At 60.5% G+C, this 18,318-nt stretch overlaps 1 protein-coding gene across 1 annotated transcript in view; it reads left to right on the top strand.

Moving 5' to 3' along the window:
* WNT7A (Wnt family member 7A) overlaps positions 1 to 18,318 on the top strand; it is a 63,519-nt gene that overhangs the window by 15,872 nt on the left and 29,329 nt on the right. Inside the window, exon 3 of the mRNA XM_052646863.1 lies at positions 5,662 to 5,933. Coding sequence (XP_052502823.1) covers positions 5,662 to 5,933 — 272 coding nt within the window. The remainder of the gene's footprint in view (positions 1 to 5,661; positions 5,934 to 18,318) is intronic.

Here is an 18,318-nt window from a genome sequence, read left to right as displayed (position 1 = left end):
CTGAGTCTGCCCTTGGAGGGGACGGTCAGTGGTGGCCAAGCCCACTGGCCCCACGAGGAAGAATCTGGGAAGAGCCTGGCCAGGGACTGGAGTGGGTGTCCTGCCATCAAGGCAGGAGAGAGGGTCAGACTCTGGGGCCAGCCTGACTGGGTTTGGGTCCTCGTCAGAGCACACCGTCTCTCTGGGCCTCGGTGTTCACATCTGTAAAATGGAGGTAACGACACTGCACACCTCATGGGGGGCCAGAATGAGGTGAGTCTATCTGCACTGAGCATTAGGAAAGAGCCTGGTGGACAGGAAGCATTTCATGACTTTGCTTTTCTTCTTATGAAGCGGGTGCCAGTGGGTTGCCACCTCGTCCTGTTTCTGCAGCAGTAAAGAGCAGGCCCCCGAGGACTCGTGTGCACGTGTGTCCAGGGAGACTCACACACACAGCTTCGGGAAACCACCCCACTGGAGGACCTTCCCCAGGCCGAGAGGGGTCGTCCCAGGAGCACGCACGTGGTCGGGGCTGGGGGAGTCCTTCGAGGTGGCCTGTGACCTCCGTGTTGGCATCCTGGCTGCCCCTGGGCAAGTCCGCTCCCCGAGCCCCAGTTTCCCACAGACACAGTCAGGAACTGCTGTGCGCCTGGGCGGGCGGAGGGGGCGTGGGGAGGCAGCATGTAAGGTGGCCTCTCACGCGGAGAGTCTGAGGGTTTACGATTTTGGGATCCTTATATACCTCCTTTCTGCCGTCAGCTCTGTTCTCAGCAGCCCATCCCATTTAAATGGGTCTCATAAGTGATTTATTGATGTTTTAACTGATAACCATTGAACGGCAGAAATAAAGGCATTTTGATTGGGGTCGATGCCTTATGCCAAAGGAATCTCTCTCAACCCTGGGCCTTCCCATGCAGTGAGGAGCCAGGAAGGGAGGAGGGAGCTGGGACTGAGGAAGGACCCTGCCAACCGACCGGGGCCGGAATCCCAGTCGGGGCTGGTTTGCTTCTCAGAGCCTCGGCGTCCTGCTCCTCGGTAATGGAGAATGGTGGCCGCCCACAGGGCCATTGGGAACCAGCCTCAAGTGTGGGTCTGGAGCAGAGCAGGTGCTTCACCAAGGTCCCTTCGCTTCTAGTCTCTCCCTGCACCCCCAAAGCCCCCAAACCCCAGGCCTCGGGCAGACTCTGTGCCGATGCCCCAAGTTGGGGGACGGGGAGGTTGTGCCAAACAGGCGCGGCCCATCCCTGCCCTGCACCTGCCGGGTCAGAGCCTCTCTGGACCCCAATCGGCTGGGTTCCCCACCCACAGCTGAGCAGAGCTCTTCCCCAAAGTGCCGAGCTGGTAATACGTGCTCAACGAAGCGCCCTCGGCTTTTGGCCACTGTTGGGAGCCTGCCTTCATTCATTCACTAAACAGATGATGTACTGAGCGCCCGCTCTGCGGCAGGCCCTCGGGACACGACACGGCGCTGCCTTGTAGGGGGTGAAGCTCAGAGGCAGCGGGAGTGGTCGGTGTGGCATGAGCAACAGCCAGCAGACGAGTCTGACACGGCAGGAGGGTGATGGAGAATGCTGAGGGGGGGAGTTTCACTCCGTTCCTCCCGGGAGGCCTGGGATTCCATCTGTTAAACAATCATCATAATACTCACCCCCGCTTATTCATGCGCCGGCCACGGGCCAGGTGGCTGAGACTCACAGAGACGGAAGCGGAGGTTCAGAGCGGCTCAGTGACTTGCCCAGGGTCGCCCAGGTTCTGGCAGGGTGGAGTTGCTCCTTCATTCAGCCCTCTCTCAGACGCTGTCATGGGGGCTGTCAACAGTGGGAGCCAAACAGGCCGGGAACCCCGAGTCTGGCCGGGCAGCTGGACGCTGGGTCATTCCCACACACCGGCCTCTGCATGAGGTGGCCGTGTCCTTCAGTGGCCCAGTGGCTAAGACTCTGCCCTTCCAATGCAGGAGGCCCGGGTTCGATCCCTGCTCAGAGAACTAAGAGCCCACCGCAACTAAGTGTTCGCATGCCACAGCTAAAGTTTCCGCGTGCTTCAGCTGAAAGCCAGCACAGCCAAATACGTATATTCTTTAAAGAAAGATCTTTAATAACAGTCACAGCGGTGGTATCAACTGTGTACGGAACAGTCACTCCATGCCGGGCGCAGTGAGTCAGCCTCCTGCCAGCCCATGACTCACAGATGCTCTTACACCCATTTCACAGACACAGCAATAGAAGCCTCGAGAGGTGAACAGGCTTGGCAAGAGTTACACGGCCAGCCCCCTGCCCAGGGCAGCTTCCCTGGTGGTCAGTGAGGAAGGGGAAGTAGGGGGGCTGGGCAGTCCTAGTCTCACACTGGTGGGCAAGGTCTAGGTCAAGGTCGATGGCAGGAGTCAGCAGCGGCCCTTCCGCATCTGGACCTGAGCAGCCGGTTCCTGGGTCCTGGGAGCTCGGAAGCTAAGAGTAATGGTCCCTTTATTTCCAAGGGGCCATGGGTGCAGAGGTGAGGGCCAGCTTGGGGGCGGGGGGAGAGGGGAGGCCATGGCCCATGATAGACTTCACCCTGGTCAGGCGGTGACCTTGAACTCAGGGGAGCTGTGCGTGTGCAGGGGTAGCCGCCCTTCCCCCACCCATCCGGGATGTGCTGGGGGGATCCCGGTGGGAACAGAAGCCATCAGCATTGCTGTTGGGTTTGGGTAAGTGTCCTCCCTGAGCATCTGGGTTGCCACGTGTTGCACAGGAGCCTCAGAGGCCTGGGACCCTGAGTGGGAAAGCCTTGCCTCCTGTCTCCAGCCCCGCCCACTGTCCTCAGCCCCGCCCACTGAGTGGGAGAGCCCCGCCCACTGTCCCCAGCCCTACTCCGCCCCAGGGATGAACCTGGGGAGCAGGGCAAGTCTCAAGTGGCAGGCCAGCGCCCCACTCCTCCTCAATTTGCTGCTCTGCTCTGGGGCGGATAAAGGAGACGCAGTGTCTGTTCACCTGCCGAGGCCGCCAGCTGGGCCTCCGCACTTTGCAGGCATTTGGTCACCGGGGACAGCACCTGGTCTGCACAGCTCCGCACTGCCGCCACACCGGTTGGGCGGCCTGAACGAGCCAGACTTTTCTCTTGGCCCCGGTTTCTTCAACAAATGAAGACTCCTCCTCCTTACCTCACAGCCTTCTCCTAAGGGACTGTTAACTAACATCATCAGTAGGAATTGTAATCAGTTTGATCCCCGGGGTCACTTTCTCACGCGGGGCTGCCCTGGGGGCTCAGCTGGTAAGGGGTCTGCCTGCAGTGCAGGAGAGCTGGGTTTGAACCCTGGGTTGGGAAGACCCCCTGGAGAAGGAAATGGCAACGCACTGTAGTATTCTTGCAGAGGAACCTGGCGGGCTGCAGTCCATGGGGTCTCAAAGAGTCAAACTACTTTCTTTCTCATGCCAGGCTCTCTGCTAAATTCTTTGTTAATTCTGCCAAGTCCTCTCAACCTCCCTGACAAAGTGGGTGGTCGTTCTCCTATTTCATAGCGGAGGCTCTGGAGCACAGAGCAGTTAGGTGACCCGGCTGAGGTCACACAGCCAGAAAGTGGCGGAACAGGGCTCTCCTCCCCGTCTTACTGTCTCTGTTCCCTCCACCTGGTGATTCTTTGCTGTCTGGGAAGCTCTGACCTCGCTGTCGCCTGCCCGCTCCCGTGTGTCGTTTCCTTGTGGGTCTGGTGCTCGGTAGCGTGAGCTGGAGCTTGAGCCTCAGGACGAGGAGGAACTTGTCTGCGATGCGGTCACTCCGTGGCTGAGCTGGGGTTTGGACTCGAGTGTTAGGGCTCCGGAGCCCCTGTGTGAGCAGGGCTGTCGTGGAATGCCAGGGTCTGGCCGTGGCACGGAGAAGCAGTGGGTCCGGCAGGTGGATAGGTCTCCGCGTCTGCAGGGTTGGTGGAGTGGGGGCCGGCGGGGGAAGGTGGCTGGGGGGCAGGGTGCTCATGGCCTGGCAGCCTGGGTGGAGGGCTGTGCAGTGAAGGTGGGGGGGGGTGGCGCGTGAGAAAAGGCCTGCCTGAGTCAGGTGACAGTGACCCGGGGCTTGAAGCATCTTGGGGGTTGCTGCCTCCTCCACCTCCCCGGCCCCTACTTCAGCCACCACCCCGTCCCAGATCCTGAAATGCTTCTCTGCCCCCAGGGCCTCTTCCTCCAGGGGCTTCCCTGACCCCCACCCATCCTGGTTCTGAGCGGCCACACCACACGTCGGGCCTGGGTTCCTCTCCTTCCCAGGTAGTCGGTACTGCTCTCAGACCCAGAGGGGCTGGGAGGCTGAGTCACCAGCCCGAGTGACTCCCCCCGCTGGGTCTGTCTCCTGGCCCCCAGCTATGCAGCACCCTTGCGCCCCGCTGACCACCCCAGCACCCTCCTGCTGGGCCCATGTACCTCCTTCCATGGGGCCTCCAGCCGCCCTCCAGGCCAGGCCCTGTCTCCACGTAGCTGGGGAAGCGTTTGGGGAAGCGACCCCTCAGCGCTGGGTCTTGGCCTCCCCCCTGTAAGGTGGGGACCCCGCCACAGTGCCTTTCTTGTGGGGACCCCAGGGAATAAGAGGTCAGAGTTTAGACCAGTGTCTGATGGTGGAGCCCGCGGGCTACACGATTGACTCAAGCCTGTGAGAGTGAATGGAGAGTGAGGACTCGATGCCACTTTGAGTGGGGTCCCCAGGACCCCGCTCCCTGATGCCAGCCTGTCCTCCCGTCCCAGCGGGCGGTCCCTCCCCCCACCACCCCCAGCCCTGATGTCCGTGTCAGACGGAGGCTGAGGAGCAGGTCCCAGCCTTGTCTGCACATGCTCACAGTCTCGTGGGCTGGACCTCTGGACTGCAGGTGACCCGGGCACAGCAGGAGCAAGACAGGAGCTGCTGCTCAGGCAGGTGCCGTGGGCCAGGTGGGCACCCAGAGCTGCGGACAGACTCTAATCTCTCTCTCTTTTTAATCCTTACTTATTTATTGACTGAAAATTTTGCTTTTATTGTATTTGGTAGAGTTATTAAGTAGTTGTATTTAAACGTTACTATTCAAAAAATAACAATAAAATATATATTAAAGTGTAAGGATAAATTTGCACACTGCATTTTGCAAAAGGTCCTTTTATCAGTTACCTGAAGGCTCAAAGTGGCAAAGAGCTGTCACTCTCCGTTCACGTTCGCAGGCTTGACTCAGTTTCATAGCAGGTGTTCTCCGCCATCAGACACCGGTAATAAACTCTGATCTCTTATTCCCTGGGGTCCCCACTTTATGAGGGGAGGCCAAGACCCAGGGAAGGGGTGGCGGCAGCTGAGAGACTGATGTTCTGGGGTTGCGGCCCAAGCCTGTGGCTCTAGAGCCTTTGCACACTGCGGGTGTTCAAAGTGCTGCTTGACGGTCGCCAGGGCCTCTGTGTGTGTGTGTGCACGTGTGCACGCAGCCACATCAGCGTGGAGAGTGGGGTGGTAATCGGTATGCTGGGGGTCCCTCCTCTGACGTCACAGGGGCCAGGCAACTAGGTGCCCCCCTCCTCTGCTGCCCCTGTCCACTCCCCCGGGCATTCAGTGACTGGGGATTGAATGGGGGTGCACGTGAGGGGGGGCTCTGGGGGCCAGGGACGGGTGCTGGATTGGTCTTGGTGGACCCCAGCAGAACTCAGCCTGCCTCCTCACCCCGGACGCCCGGACCTGAGCCCAGTGTTTCCGCTCTTATCCCCGCAGGGAGCCGGGAGGCCGCCTTCACCTACGCCATCATCGCCGCGGGCGTGGCCCATGCCATCACGGCAGCCTGCACCCAGGGCAACCTGAGTGACTGCGGCTGCGACAAGGAGAAACAGGGCCAGTACCACCGGGACGAGGGCTGGAAGTGGGGTGGCTGCTCTGCCGACATCCGCTATGGCATCGGCTTCGCCAAGGTCTTTGTGGACGCCCGGGAGATCAAGCAGAACGCCCGGACTCTCATGAACTTACACAATAATGAGGCAGGCCGGAAGGTAGGCAGCCCGGGAGGGGAGCCGGGCGGCTCTGGCGCAGATGCCGCAAAACGGCTTCTTCGTTAACGGCTGTCGATGGGGCGCAGGGCTCTGCCCTTAGCCTGGTTCAGCTGGAGTCCATGGTTGATTCGCTGCTGGTTGGGGGTCCTGTGTGGAATGACACTTGTCAGTTACCGACAAGGATGAGTAATTGTGTCCCTGTTAGAACATTGTAACTCAGCAAGATGGGATGAGGGGTGGATATGAACTCTAGTCCTGGGATCCACAAAAGCAGCTGTGAAAACTCCGATTGTGGGCTGAGGGGGCCTCGGGAGTGGAGGTGAGTTCAGTAGAAGTCATCCCTCTGGGGTGCATGCCAGGGCTGGTGACACGTCCTTGGTCAGCTTAACCAAGGTCGGGAGCTCAAAAGGATGGAGGGGGCCACCCCCTCTTCACTGTCTCCTCACGCCCTCCGAGAGTCTGGGCTCAGCTTGGAAGACGGTCTAGGGTGTCCCAGAGTGGCCGCCGCCTCTGGCTTTAGACCCAGATTTTCATGCACAAGCACTTCTTTTTTCGCTGTTTGTTTTCAAAACTAGTCGTCACCAGTGACTCTTGAAAAATGTGCAAGAGGGAGAAGAGAAAGAAGGTTACTCTAGGGGCTCAAACACATGTCCTGGCGAGGGGGCCTGGCATGGCCCTTTTGGCCGCCAGGGCGCCTTGCTTCGCTCGAGCGTGTCTGGGGGCTGGTGGTCTTCTCCCTTCGTCCTCATGGCATCGCTGTGAACGGTAGCACTGCCACCCCATTTTGCAGATGAAGAGACTGAGGTGCAGAGGGGTTGACTGACGTGCTATTCAGGGTCAGAGCCAGAATGTGAAGCCTGGAGTCTGGCTGGCGGGCTGGCGTCCTCTGCACTGTGTGGGCTGGCAGTGGGCCCCCAGGGTTCTGAGCAGGGCTCTCGCCTCTCTCTTCCTCCCGGGAAGGAAGCAGGGCTGGCGGGAGTGTCCTCAGTCCAGGGAGAAGAGGGACGGGGAGGCGGCAGGGGAGCCCTTCCCAGGGCCTGGCACAGGGCTGGCCCTCAGCACAGGGTGGGTGTGACTGCAGACGGTGCGTACGTGTGGCGTAGGAGGGAGCCGTCTGGTACCGATGTTGGGGGTGGCCCACCCGTCTCAGAGGGGAGCCGGGCTCCCTGCAGGTGCACAAGGAAGAGGCCCCAGCAGCTGTCTGTCCCTCCCACTGTGTCAGAGCCTCCCGGCTGGCCATGGTGAGTCACCAGGCAGGTGCTCGGCTGGTCTGTATCCGGTGATGATGGCGGGGTGGGGGTTTGGCTTGAAGGCCCTGCTGGTCCAGCCCTGTGCCGGAGTGCCTGCCCAGGGCAGTCTGTCCCTCCCACTTGCTACGGTCGGAGCACTTCTTAGGGCTGAGGTCACAGGTCACTGGCTCCCTCCTAACCTTGAAGCTCCCATCCCTGGGGGTGGACAGCAGAAGGCAAAGTGGCTTCCCTCCACCCCGTGTTTCCTCCCATGTGGCTGCCTGGTCTGGCCACGGTGAGGGCAAAAGGAGAGAGCGCCTGGCGGGGCCATGCACGTCAGGCGGGGGACGGTTCCCTGAGCTGCCAGCTCCAGCAGGCGAGACGGCCGTGCGTGCTCTTCAGAGCAGCTCCGGGATGAGGCAGCAGACGGGAGCTGTCCGACATCGTGAGATCAACCTCAGGGGGCTTCCTGGAGTAGGTGGACCCCAGGAAGCGAGTGAGGTTGGGCTCAGTGGAGAAGAGAGATGGAGGCTAGCCAGGTCTCGTGGGGAGAGGTCATGGTCAAAGGCCCAGAGGAGGGGGCTTGGGGTCAGCTCAGGGGCCCAGTCTGGCTGGTCGGTGGGTCCCTGAGGGGGTAACAGCGGCCGGGAGGGTGTGTGGTCGCCTTGCAGGCCCGGGAGGTGAGAGCGGTGAGTTTCCTCCCGGAGCTGCTCCGCCCTCACTGCACAGCTCCGCTGTGCCCCCTTTCAGCCCCTTCCTAGCCGTTTCCCGGATGGTGCCTCATTCTGGGGCCTCTCCCCCTGCCAGAGCCCAGGCTTGATGAGGACAGAGACCTCATAAGTCACATTCTCAGCTACACCCCAGGGCCTGGTGGACAGAGGCGCTCTGTGTCCACATGGCCTGACGGGGTGGGTCCTCCCCTGGGCAGCCCCTGATGGTTCTGGAGCGGGGGAGGGCGGAATCACAGAGACGGAGGCCGTGGCTAGGGTCAGGAGTGGGATCTGGGCATCTTGGCAGAGTGTGGGTCGGGGCTGACTTGACGCTTCTGAGCTCAGGGGTGCCCCTGGCACCCCCAGAGCACCCCCTCCGCCGCCACCCAGCTCCACCCTGGTTTGAGAGGACACTTGAGGGTGACTTCCTGGATGGCCGTTCAGCCAGACGCTGTATTTTCCAGAGCAAAGAGGTAGAATCTGGGGCTCCCCAGCACACACGATCAACCACCAGCGCAGCCGCTGTGTGGTTTGGGGGTGCAAGCTGAGGCCCGGAGCGGGTCCTGATTAGCCTTCAGCTCCCCGGGGCAGTGCCCATGCCACTTGGTCGGAGCACGGCAGGAAGGGGGTCTCCCTGCCTGGCACCTCAGTGCCAGAACCGAGGCACCCCAAGTGCCCGGACCCAGATCCCAGCGGCCAGGAGCAGGGCCTCGCCCCGGGAAGCCGAGGCTCAGCCTGGAGCCCAGCCCTCTGCGGGCCTCGGTGTCCTCGTCTGTCACGCAGCACGATGAGCCTCCATTTATTCTGGGGCCTGGCGGGGGTGCAGCTGGGGGACCCCCAGGACCCTGCAGCCTGCAGGTATGGGACCCCGCGCCAGAGACTCTGCCCACCCCAGGCTTCCGTGGGCCGCAGGTATGGTGGAGCTGGAGGTCTCGGTGAGCATCTTGGAAGGAGGCGCAGATGTGTTTATCGCCGGCTCCCTCCCCCTGCTGAGAGGAGACAAGACTCAACCTGACCACGGGGCTCTGGGCTTGCTGGCAGCTGGCGCGAGAGAACGGGGGGAGGGGGACGCGGTGTGCGTCCCGGGGGCCGGGGCAGTGGCAGACCCCACGAGGGATGGCCCTGGGGCTGCAGGGGCGCCCCCACCCCAGCTGACCACGCGGGGATCACCGTGTCTCCAGTTTGCTCTGGGGGATGCTGAGCCAGGCTTTCACCTGCAGATGTGTCCGAGGGGCTGTGCTGGGTGGGGGGTGGGCACCCCTGCAGCCCGTGACCTGCTGTCTCGAGCAGTCGTGTGGTCAGCAGTGTTGAGTCAGAGGGTCAGATGAGAAGACAGAGCCAGCAGATCCTCTGGGGTTGCGACGCTCCAAGTAGAGTCGCTGCTGGAATTTTGTCAGCGTTGTTCAGTTGCCAAGTCGTGTCCCAACCTCTGTGACCCCATGGACTGCAGCCCGCCAGGCTTCCCTGCCCTTCACCATCTCCCGGAGTTCACTCAAACTCATGTCCATTGAGTTGGTGATGCCATCCAACCATCTCATCCTCTGTCGTCCCCCTCTCTTGTCTTCAATTTTTCCCAGCACCAGGACACATATTTTGGAATTTTAGGGTCACTGTATTTTGGGGTTGAAATCACAGACTTGTTGAGGTTGGGGCTGTAGAATGTTAATGTTTACACTCTCACACTTTGGGTTTGAAATCAAGGTCTTTGGGAGGGAGAGAGGCATCCGAAGCGGTGGGTTGGAATCTCTGGATGGTGTTGGGATCTTTGTGGCTTTGCGTCATCTCTTTCCCACCTTTGGGGCAGTGAGGGGATGAGCTCACCATTCCTTTTGCCCTCAAGGTGCTCAGTCTGGTGAGACAGGTGGGCAGAGGAGCAAAAGTGATGATTCGGGACTGAATGGTGCAGGAGGCACGCAGTTGTTCAGGAGGCGTAAGGGCTCAGAGGCGGGAGCAGTTTCTTCTCGGAGAAGTCCGGACACCTCTGGGGCAAAAAGGAGGGACCCATGAGCAGGGCTTTGAAGGATATGTAGGAGTCCTCTACGTGGACAAGGCAGGCGGGAGGGAGGCAGTTCAGGGAGAAGTCACGGCTGCTGTAAAAGCATGGTGTTGGTCGCTCAGGCGTGTCTGACTCTGTGTGACCCCCTGGACTGTAGCCCCCCAGGCTCTCCTGTCCGTGGGATTCTCCAGGCAAGAATACTGGAATGGGTTGCCATGCCCTCCTCCGGGGATCTTCCTGACCCAGGGATTGAACCCAGGTCTTCTGAGTTGCAGGCAGATTCTTTACCATTTCAGCCGCCAGGAAAGCTCTACAGGGGTGTGAAGTCCTCCAAAAGTATGGGCCCTTGGGGCAGACTACATATACGTGGGGACAGGTGCCCGTGGGTGATGGGGCTGCAGAGGGGGCTGGGGTCAAGTGCAGGCCCAGGAGAAAGCGTCCCCCTTGGGCTGGTGGTTCTTGCAGAGGCTTTGCAGGAGGGGTGCCGGGGGCAGGTCTCTGGGACCAGGTGGGGAGCAGAGTGCAGGGGGGTGGGGTGGCAGCAGGTGCCCCAGCCCTGCAGGGCCCATGGGTGGGTAGGGGGCACTGCCGTTTAGGGGCTGGGATGGGCGGGAACCCAGCTCGGGTTGCATCTGGGGTGGATGAGCGGGAGCCCACCTCCTTGCAGTCAGGCCCTGGGGCGGGGGGAGACTGGACATGAGGGGTGATGGTTATGCGGGTGCACTTGGGCTTGGGAGGTCCTGGTTGGAGCCACTTCTGGGAGCCACCAACTGGAGGTGAGAGCTGACACTCTGGGGTTTTAGCAGGACAGCTAGCCTGAAGATTATGCTGGGAGGGCCCAGAGCCCGGCTCAGCCCTGGGGAAACGGGCACTGGGGCAGGAATGTATGGGCTGCGGAAGATGGGGAGGTTGGCCTTGTGGATGGCCCCTGATTGCTGCGCTTGGAGCCGGCTTTCTGCTGGGGGCCTGGGGGTCAGTCTCTGCACCTCCATGACGCTCCTGCACCGGGCCAGGTGTGCCTTCGAGGCCTTGCTAGACACTAAGCGCCACGCGTGCAGGGGAGCTCTGGGGGCCCTTCCTGGGCAGGTGGTGCCTGAGCCCCGAGAAGGCAGCCCTGGGGATGGGGGCCCGGCCGGGACGGGGCTGGCCCCGCTGGAATGTGCTGCTCGCTCCAAGGGAGGTGAGCTCAGGGAGATGGAATTCCACCCGGACGGGAGTCACCTCCCAGTCCCTGCCCAGCCCCTGCCCGCCGAGGGTGCTGGTCTTGTCCCTTCCTGCCCTGCCCCGTCTGGTCTGGGTGCTCCCAGGAGCGGGCTTCCCACCCTGCCCTGAGGCCCGGGAGTCAGGGGACGGCAGGGCGCTGGCCTCGGGTGGCTGGGGCGGGGCCCAGATAAGGCTGCTCAGCTATGCTCCCCTCTGCTGTCCTGAGGGCCACTTGCATATTTGATCGGATGGAGTGGTCAGGTGGCACGCCGAGGGCCTGAGCCCAGCCAGGTCCCACCTGCCCCGGAGCCGGCCGGCCGCCCAGGCTGGGCTCTGGGGAGGCCTCCGAGGGCCTCCGTGTCCTTCCCGGCTCCGGGTCTGGTGCCCGTGTGGGTTCTTCCGTTTCCAGATATGACAGCTTCCAGCTGGAACTTGAGGGAGGTGGACCAAGGGTGGCTGTGGGCAAACCCCGACCCTCCAGGCCTTCCGTGTCCTCCATGGCGGGACCTTGAGTGTCAGAAGGGTCTTCTAGTTCTGACGTGAGGGGATGGGAGGAGTACAAGGTGCTTAGGACTGACTGGACACCAGCTGTGTCCCCAGCCGTATGCTCCGGGAGTCCACCAAGCTTGTGTTCCTGCCGCAGGGCCTTTGCACGTGCTGTTTCCCCGGCCTGGAATGCCCTTCCCTCAGAAGTCTGCATAGCTAATTCCTGCTGGGCTCTGCTCAGAGGTCCCCTTCCCAGGGAGTCCCTCCCTGACTTTCCACCTGTCTGACCACCGCTGCTCTGTTCACTGTCCTGCTTTCTTTGTCACGCTTACTGCCGGGTGAAGTCATCTGATTCACACAGCTCTTTACGTCTCTGCTCGGGGCTTCCCTGAATGGCTCAGCGGGTGAAGAAGCTGCCTGCAGTGCAGGAGACACAGGAGATGTGGGTTCGATCCCCTGGGGCAGGAAGATCCCCCGGAGGAGGAAATGGCAACCCACGCCAGTATTCTTGCCTGAAAAATCCTCTGGACAGAGGAACCTGGCGGGCTATGGTCCAGAGGTGTGCGAAGAGTCGGACACGACTGAGTGACTAAACACACACTTAGTGTCTCTGTCCCCCATCTCCTCCCACTACAGCATCAGCACCGCAAGGGCTGGGGCGGCCTGAGTTTGCAGCTGTCTCCTCCGTGCCTAGAACGGGGCCTGGCACACGGTAAGCACTCAGGCAGTATGTGCGGACTGACGAGTGATGTGCCAGGCGTCTCCTCTCACCCGGGGGGATTCCCCAGATAAAGAACAGGCCTCCCAGTCCAATTCGAGATAATGAAGGGTTTTTTAGTACAAATGTGTCTCCAGTGTTTTGTGGGGCATACTTAGAGCAAACATGTATTCATTGCGTATCTCACAGTAAAACTTCAGTGGACTTCTTGCGTTTTTACATTAATATGTTTATGTTGAGATGTCAACCCACGTGTGGTTGTAAGAATTCAGAAGGCTCCCGCGTGCCCTTTGCTTGGTGTTCCCCGGCAGCTCGTAAAGTTAACACGGCATCCCAGCCGGGTGTGGGTCGGCACAGTCAGGACACGGAACGGTGCGTGGCGAGGATTCCTGCGCTTCCCTCCGGCAGCCGGAGCTGCTTCCCACCCTGCCTGTTCCCTCCTCAGACCTTGTTGCTCAGTCATGTCCCTGTCTTTGCCACAGACAAAGGGTGGACTGCCGCACGCCAGCCTCCGCTGTCCTCCACTGTCTTCCGGAGTTTGCTCAAGCTCATGTCCGTGGAGTCTATGACGCCGTCCAACCATCTCATCCTCTGTCTCCCTCCTCCTCCCGCCTTCAATCTTCCCCAGCATCAGGGTCTTTTCCAGTGAGTCAGCTCTTTGCATCAGCTGGCCAAAGTATTGGAGTTTCAGCCTGAGCATCAGTCCTGCCAGTGAACACCCAGGACTGATCTCCTTTAGGATGGACTGGTTGGATCTCCTTGCAGTCCAAGGGACTCTCAAGAGTCTTCTCCAACACCACAGTTTGAAAGCATCAATTCTTCGGCGCTCAGCCTTCTTTATGGCTTTCTGAGCCCCTGGCAGCCACTAATCTCTCGTCCATTTCCCTTTCATCATTTCAAGGTTGTTATATAAATGGAGTTGCACGGTAGGTAACCAGTTGGGATTGGCTTTTTTCGCTCAGCATAATCACCTCATGATTCATTCAACTTGTTGCGTCGATGGAGAGTTTGCTCCTTTCTATGACGGAGTGTGGTTTCACGGTCTGGAACCCTTCCCCCATTAAAGGCTGTCTGGTAGTTTCCGGGCGGGGGCTATGGCGCACAAGGCAGCTGTGAACACTGGTGGACAGGTGTTGGTGAGAACGCACAGCTCCAGGCCTCTGGGGGTCAGTGCCGTAGTGGTGTGTTGAGCTTTGTGAGGAAGGGCTACACTCTCGAAGAGCGGCTGTGTGGTCCTAGGTGGCTGCCAGCGCTGTGCCAGGGAGCCTGTTTCACTGCATCCTCTCCGGCACTGGGGGTTATCACTGGCTTTCGGTTTTGCCGTTTGAGAGGTGTGTGTGGTTCCTCACTGTGGTTTTAACGACTGTTTCCCTCGTCGCTAGTGACGTGGACCATCTTTCCACGTGTGTATTTGCCGAATGAACATCCTCTCCCAGGGAATGTCTCTTCGTGCCTTGGGCCCGTTTTCTGATTCGATTAGGTTTTTTGCTGCTGAGTTTTGAGAACTGCTTGTATGTTCTGGACGCTAATCTTCTGTCAGACACACGGTTTGTGGTGCCCCCTGCTCTGGTTTATGCCTGTCCTTTGCTCCTTTTCATAGATTCTTTTGCAGAGCAGAAGTTTTTAATGTTAATAAGGTCTAATTTATCAGTTCTCCCTTTTACGAATAGTGCTTTTGCGGTGAACTCTCTGCTGAGCCCTCGGTCCCGAAAATTTTACCCTGTGTTTTTTTTCTCTAAAAGCTTTGTAGTTTTACATTTGAATGTGCCTTTTGGGGGGCCTTCCCTGGGGGCTCAGATGGTGGGGAATCTGCCTTGCAGCACAGGAGACCCAGGTTCGGTCCCTGGGTCGGGAAGACCCCCTGGAGAAGGGAATGATTACCCTCTCCAGGTTTCTATCCTGGGAAATCCCACAGACAGAGGAGCCTGGCGGGCTACAGTCCATGGGGTCACAGAGAGTTGGGCACGACTGAGCAACTTAACATACACACATAGCTTTAAATATCTTTCTAACGTATCTGTTACGAAGTAAAACTGAAAAACCGAAGCCCCTACTCTGGTCCCCAGCCTCTACTGCCCTGGTCTCCAGACGGCGCTGAGAACTTTGCCCACTTAATAGATGGGAGGTAGTTCCCATCACAGCGACCCTGCGCCCAGGCCCAGCTCCCAGCTCAGTCCCCCCTTGCTGTGTCAACCCCTCCCCACCCTGTGACCAGCCAAAGTAGGGGGTGGGCTGGACGGGGTGCTGCTGTGGGCTGAGAGGTCCTCGGGGACAGCCCGCTGGGATGGTCAGGCTGGGATGTGCAGGCCCAGAGGAAGGAGTCAGGCAGGTCCAGAGCGGAAGCTGCGAGGAGGGGCTGGAGCGGAGCTCGGGGGGGCCCGGGGGTGGATGCCCGGGAGGCCTGAGGGCTTTTTTCCAGTTCTCTGTGGTGACACAGTGGGGGCAGGGCACAGCCAGGTCCGGTGGCTGATGCTGCTGCGGCGATAGCAGTGGGAGGGGCAGGGAGGTGATGGGGGGCGGGGGCAGCGCCAGCCCTTCCACGGAGAAGGGAGACGTCTCCGGGCCCCCAGCTCCGCGGGGCCTGGTCCTCAGCACCCCGCTTAGCCCTGGGTTGCTGAGACCCCCTCCCAGCCCAGTCTGGGTGGGCACAGGCAGGGCCAGAGGTATTGGGAGGAGCTTAGGACCTCAGCCTGAGGCCGGTGACCTCTGGGAGGCTGTCACTGTCCCCCCGGTCAGCGAGGGGCCTGGGGTGGGGGCGTGGGTAGGCCAGGAGGCAGGACCACAGGGCAGAGGAGGCTGGGAAGAGGCTGCCGGTTGCAGCTCTGGTGATGGGATGAGCCAGAGGGCAGGTGCCTAGTTGCTGGGAGAATGTGGGGGCCGGTTCCGCGTTCTCACCGGCTTCATCCCCACGGGTCCCGTGAGGCTCTCATTGTCCGTTGCCATCTCCATCTTACAAATGGGGAAACAGGGGCCCAGAGAGGTCAAGACACAACCCAGGCCACACAGCAGGCAGGTGCTCCCTTAGCTCTGGATCTGGCTCTTAACCTCTGACAGCTTCTCCTGCCCCAGGACCTCTTGGACCTAGACACGTTTCTCCCTAGTTCTTCCGTCCCGTGGTTCCAAGACCTTGTCCTGAGATTCTCCAGTCCCCTGTTTGGGGCACCTCGGATGCTCTGGGGTCCCCCGCCCCCCAGAAGGCCCCAGTGTCTGAGGTTTGGGGATCGTAGGTCATTTGGGCACCCCCTGTCCTCTCCTGTCCTGGCCGCTGCAGCGCTGGGGCAGCCCTGCCTTCGTCCTGGGAGAGGACTCTCCTGGGTCAGGAGGGAGCAGGGCCCTGTGGAGGGGAAGATGCGCCCATTGTCTGTCGCCAGCAGGAGAGGGGTCTGGACCGTCCTGGGCATGCAGGAGCTGGACAAGGAGGTGCCAGGGGTACCCAGGCCCGTGCAGGGACTTGGCACACCTCCTGCCATCGTGGGACCTCTGGGCTGGCTTAGCCTAGGGAAGCTGGCTGGGGACCCTTATCCTGTCCCTCTGCTGACTCCTCTCGTCCCTCTGAGCTGGCGTGAGAACCACCTCAGCACCTCCAGGAGCCCACCCTGGAGGCTGGCGCCCAGTGGGTGCGCTCAGCGAGGTGGGGCGGCCTCAGTGCAATGCCCGCTGTCCAGAAGGGGTCCTGGGGGGATCGGGGGTTGCAAGGGCCTGTCCCCTGCCTTCCTGCGCACAGCTGTGGAGCAGAGGGGCTGGGCTGAGGCTGGCTTGGCCTGCTGTGGGGAGTGGGCTCTGGAGATGGTGCTCAGCTTTCCTGTTTCCGGGCTGTGTGACCTTGGGCGTCTTAACACGCCTCTCTGTGCCACAGCGTCTCCCTCTGCAGAACGGTGACGACGATCGCTTCGTATTATGAGGGCTGGAAGAGCAAAGGCATTGAAAGTGCTCTAGCGCTGTTGTCCTGCGTGGCCACTGCGGGTCCTGTGTGGCCACTGAAGTTTGAATTCATTGCCAATGAGTAAGACGAAGCATGCCCCTCACTCTGCGTTTCCCAGGCTAGGCGGCCACGTGGCTTGTGACTCGGGCAGGAAGGCCCGGTGGACAGGCTGGCTTGGGGTGGCGGGCACTGGGCTCACACCTCCGTGTCACTTCTCGGGGGACCCGGAAAGGTCTGGCAGCAAGGGGCGCAACCCTGCCACCTGTCTGGGCCCTGGCCAGCCGAGGAGAGGGCCTTGTAGAGGGGCCGTGGGTGGCAGTTCCCTTGGAAGTCGTCCCCAGCATGGCTACGGGCCCTCCAGGGGCGGGGTAGGGAGGACACACATTTGAAACCGGCCAAAGTGGGAGGGGCCGGTCTGGCGAGGCCCTGTGAGGCCTCCCAGGTGGGGCGCAGCAGAAGGGGCTCGATTTCAGCGCGGGGAGACCAAGTCAAAAGGCGCCCACCAGGGACAATTGCCACCTTTGTGCCCTGCAGGGGGAGTGAGACTCCGGGTGTTATCAAATCTGCCCAGGCCGGGGAGGGGGAGCGGAGTCGGGGGTGGTGGAGGATTTGGCACCCGGGCGGCAGTGTCGCTTGCCCTGATCCTGACACTCATGTGTCCTTTGAGGAGCAATCGAGGTGCTGTTGTGTCCCCCAGAAGGACCCCTGGGCTGACAACGGGCTTCTTCAAGCCCTGCCCTGCAGCGCGCCTTCAAGACCTGGGCCCTGTGCTCTGTCTGCACGAGGGCGTCTGTTTCACCGGCCTGACCACCTTGCGGGGGGTGGTCCTCGTGAGCTCCGTTTTGCAGACGGGCAGCCAAGGCCCCAGCTCGAGGGCTGCTGCAGGTCGGCGGCTCACCTGACCTCAGGGCCACCCCGGGACGTTGCGGGGAGGGGGCGGACCAGGCAGGGCCCGCTGCGGGCGGACAGGGCCAGCCCAGCCTCCGCTGCTCAGCGCGCCCCTTGCAAGATCTGTCTCACTGTGTGTTGGCCTAGTGCCACTGGTCTCCATACATGAGCCCCCGGCCCCCGGGGAAGGTGCTGTTGCTCCCATTTTACAGATGGGGAAAGTGGAGGCACAGGTGGTTAAGGGGTGGACTGAGGTCACCCAGGCAGAAAACATGGCAGCAAGCTCCCCTCTCAGCTACCTGCCTCCCAGCCCACGCTCTGCCCAGCCTCTGTGTCTCGTGTCTGTCTGTCTGTCTGTATGTGTGTGTGTGTGTCTGTGTGTCTGTGTATGTGTGTGTCTGTGTGTGTGTCTGTGTGTCTCTGCATCTGTGTGTGTGTCTCTTTGTGTGTGTGTATTTTAGACCTAAGGATTGGTGCTATTTTGAAATAATGACTCTAACAGTGTTTGTAAGACACTTTATAATTTGCAAAGCCGCCTAGTGGCTCAGGCAGTAAAGAATCCCCCTGCAGTGCAGGAGACCCCAGTTTGATCCTTGGGTTGGGGAAATCCCCTGGAAGAAGGGAATGGCAACCCACTCTAGTATTCTTGCCTAGAGAATCCCATGGACAGAGGAGCCTGGCGGGCTGCAGTCTATGGGGTCACAAAGAGTTGGGCACGACTGAGCGACCTTACTTTCTAACACGTTTCCTTGGTCAAGCCTCATGGTTTTCCTCCAAGCGAGCGGGGGTAACTGTGCCCATTTTGCAGGTGACCTACTTGAGGCTCTGGCCTGTGGGGCTGGCTGGTTCTGCAGGGTGTCGAGTCCTGGGTCGGGGGCAGATCAAAGTCTCCTCGCCACACCGAGCTCTTGACCCAAGAGGGGACGCTGGGCTTCTGTTCTGCACTGGGAGGTGGGAATCACAGGCTGAGGAAAGAGGTCAGAAGAATCCTGACTTTGTGGTTCGCCATGTGACCTTGGGTGGTCTGCCCGCCTCAGCCTTGGTTTTCTCCCCAGGAGAGAGGCAGTGATAACCTGCACCCCGGAGCCATCGTGCGGAGTGAAGATGCGGCCCGGGCTCTCCTGTGACAGGCGCTTGGAGGACAGCGGCTGCTGTCGTGAACATGCTTTTTCCCGTGGTCAGTGGTGGTAGCTGCCATGGTCATTTTAAAGCCCCAGTTGGGTTATAATTCCT

The sequence above is a fragment of the Budorcas taxicolor genome, chromosome 1 (genome assembly GCF_023091745.1).
Source record: "Budorcas taxicolor isolate Tak-1 chromosome 1, Takin1.1, whole genome shotgun sequence".
NCBI classification, from domain to species: domain Eukaryota; kingdom Metazoa; phylum Chordata; class Mammalia; order Artiodactyla; family Bovidae; genus Budorcas; species Budorcas taxicolor.
Note: the sequence above shows the minus strand (reverse complement) of the source record. Positions and strands in the feature narration are given on the sequence as shown.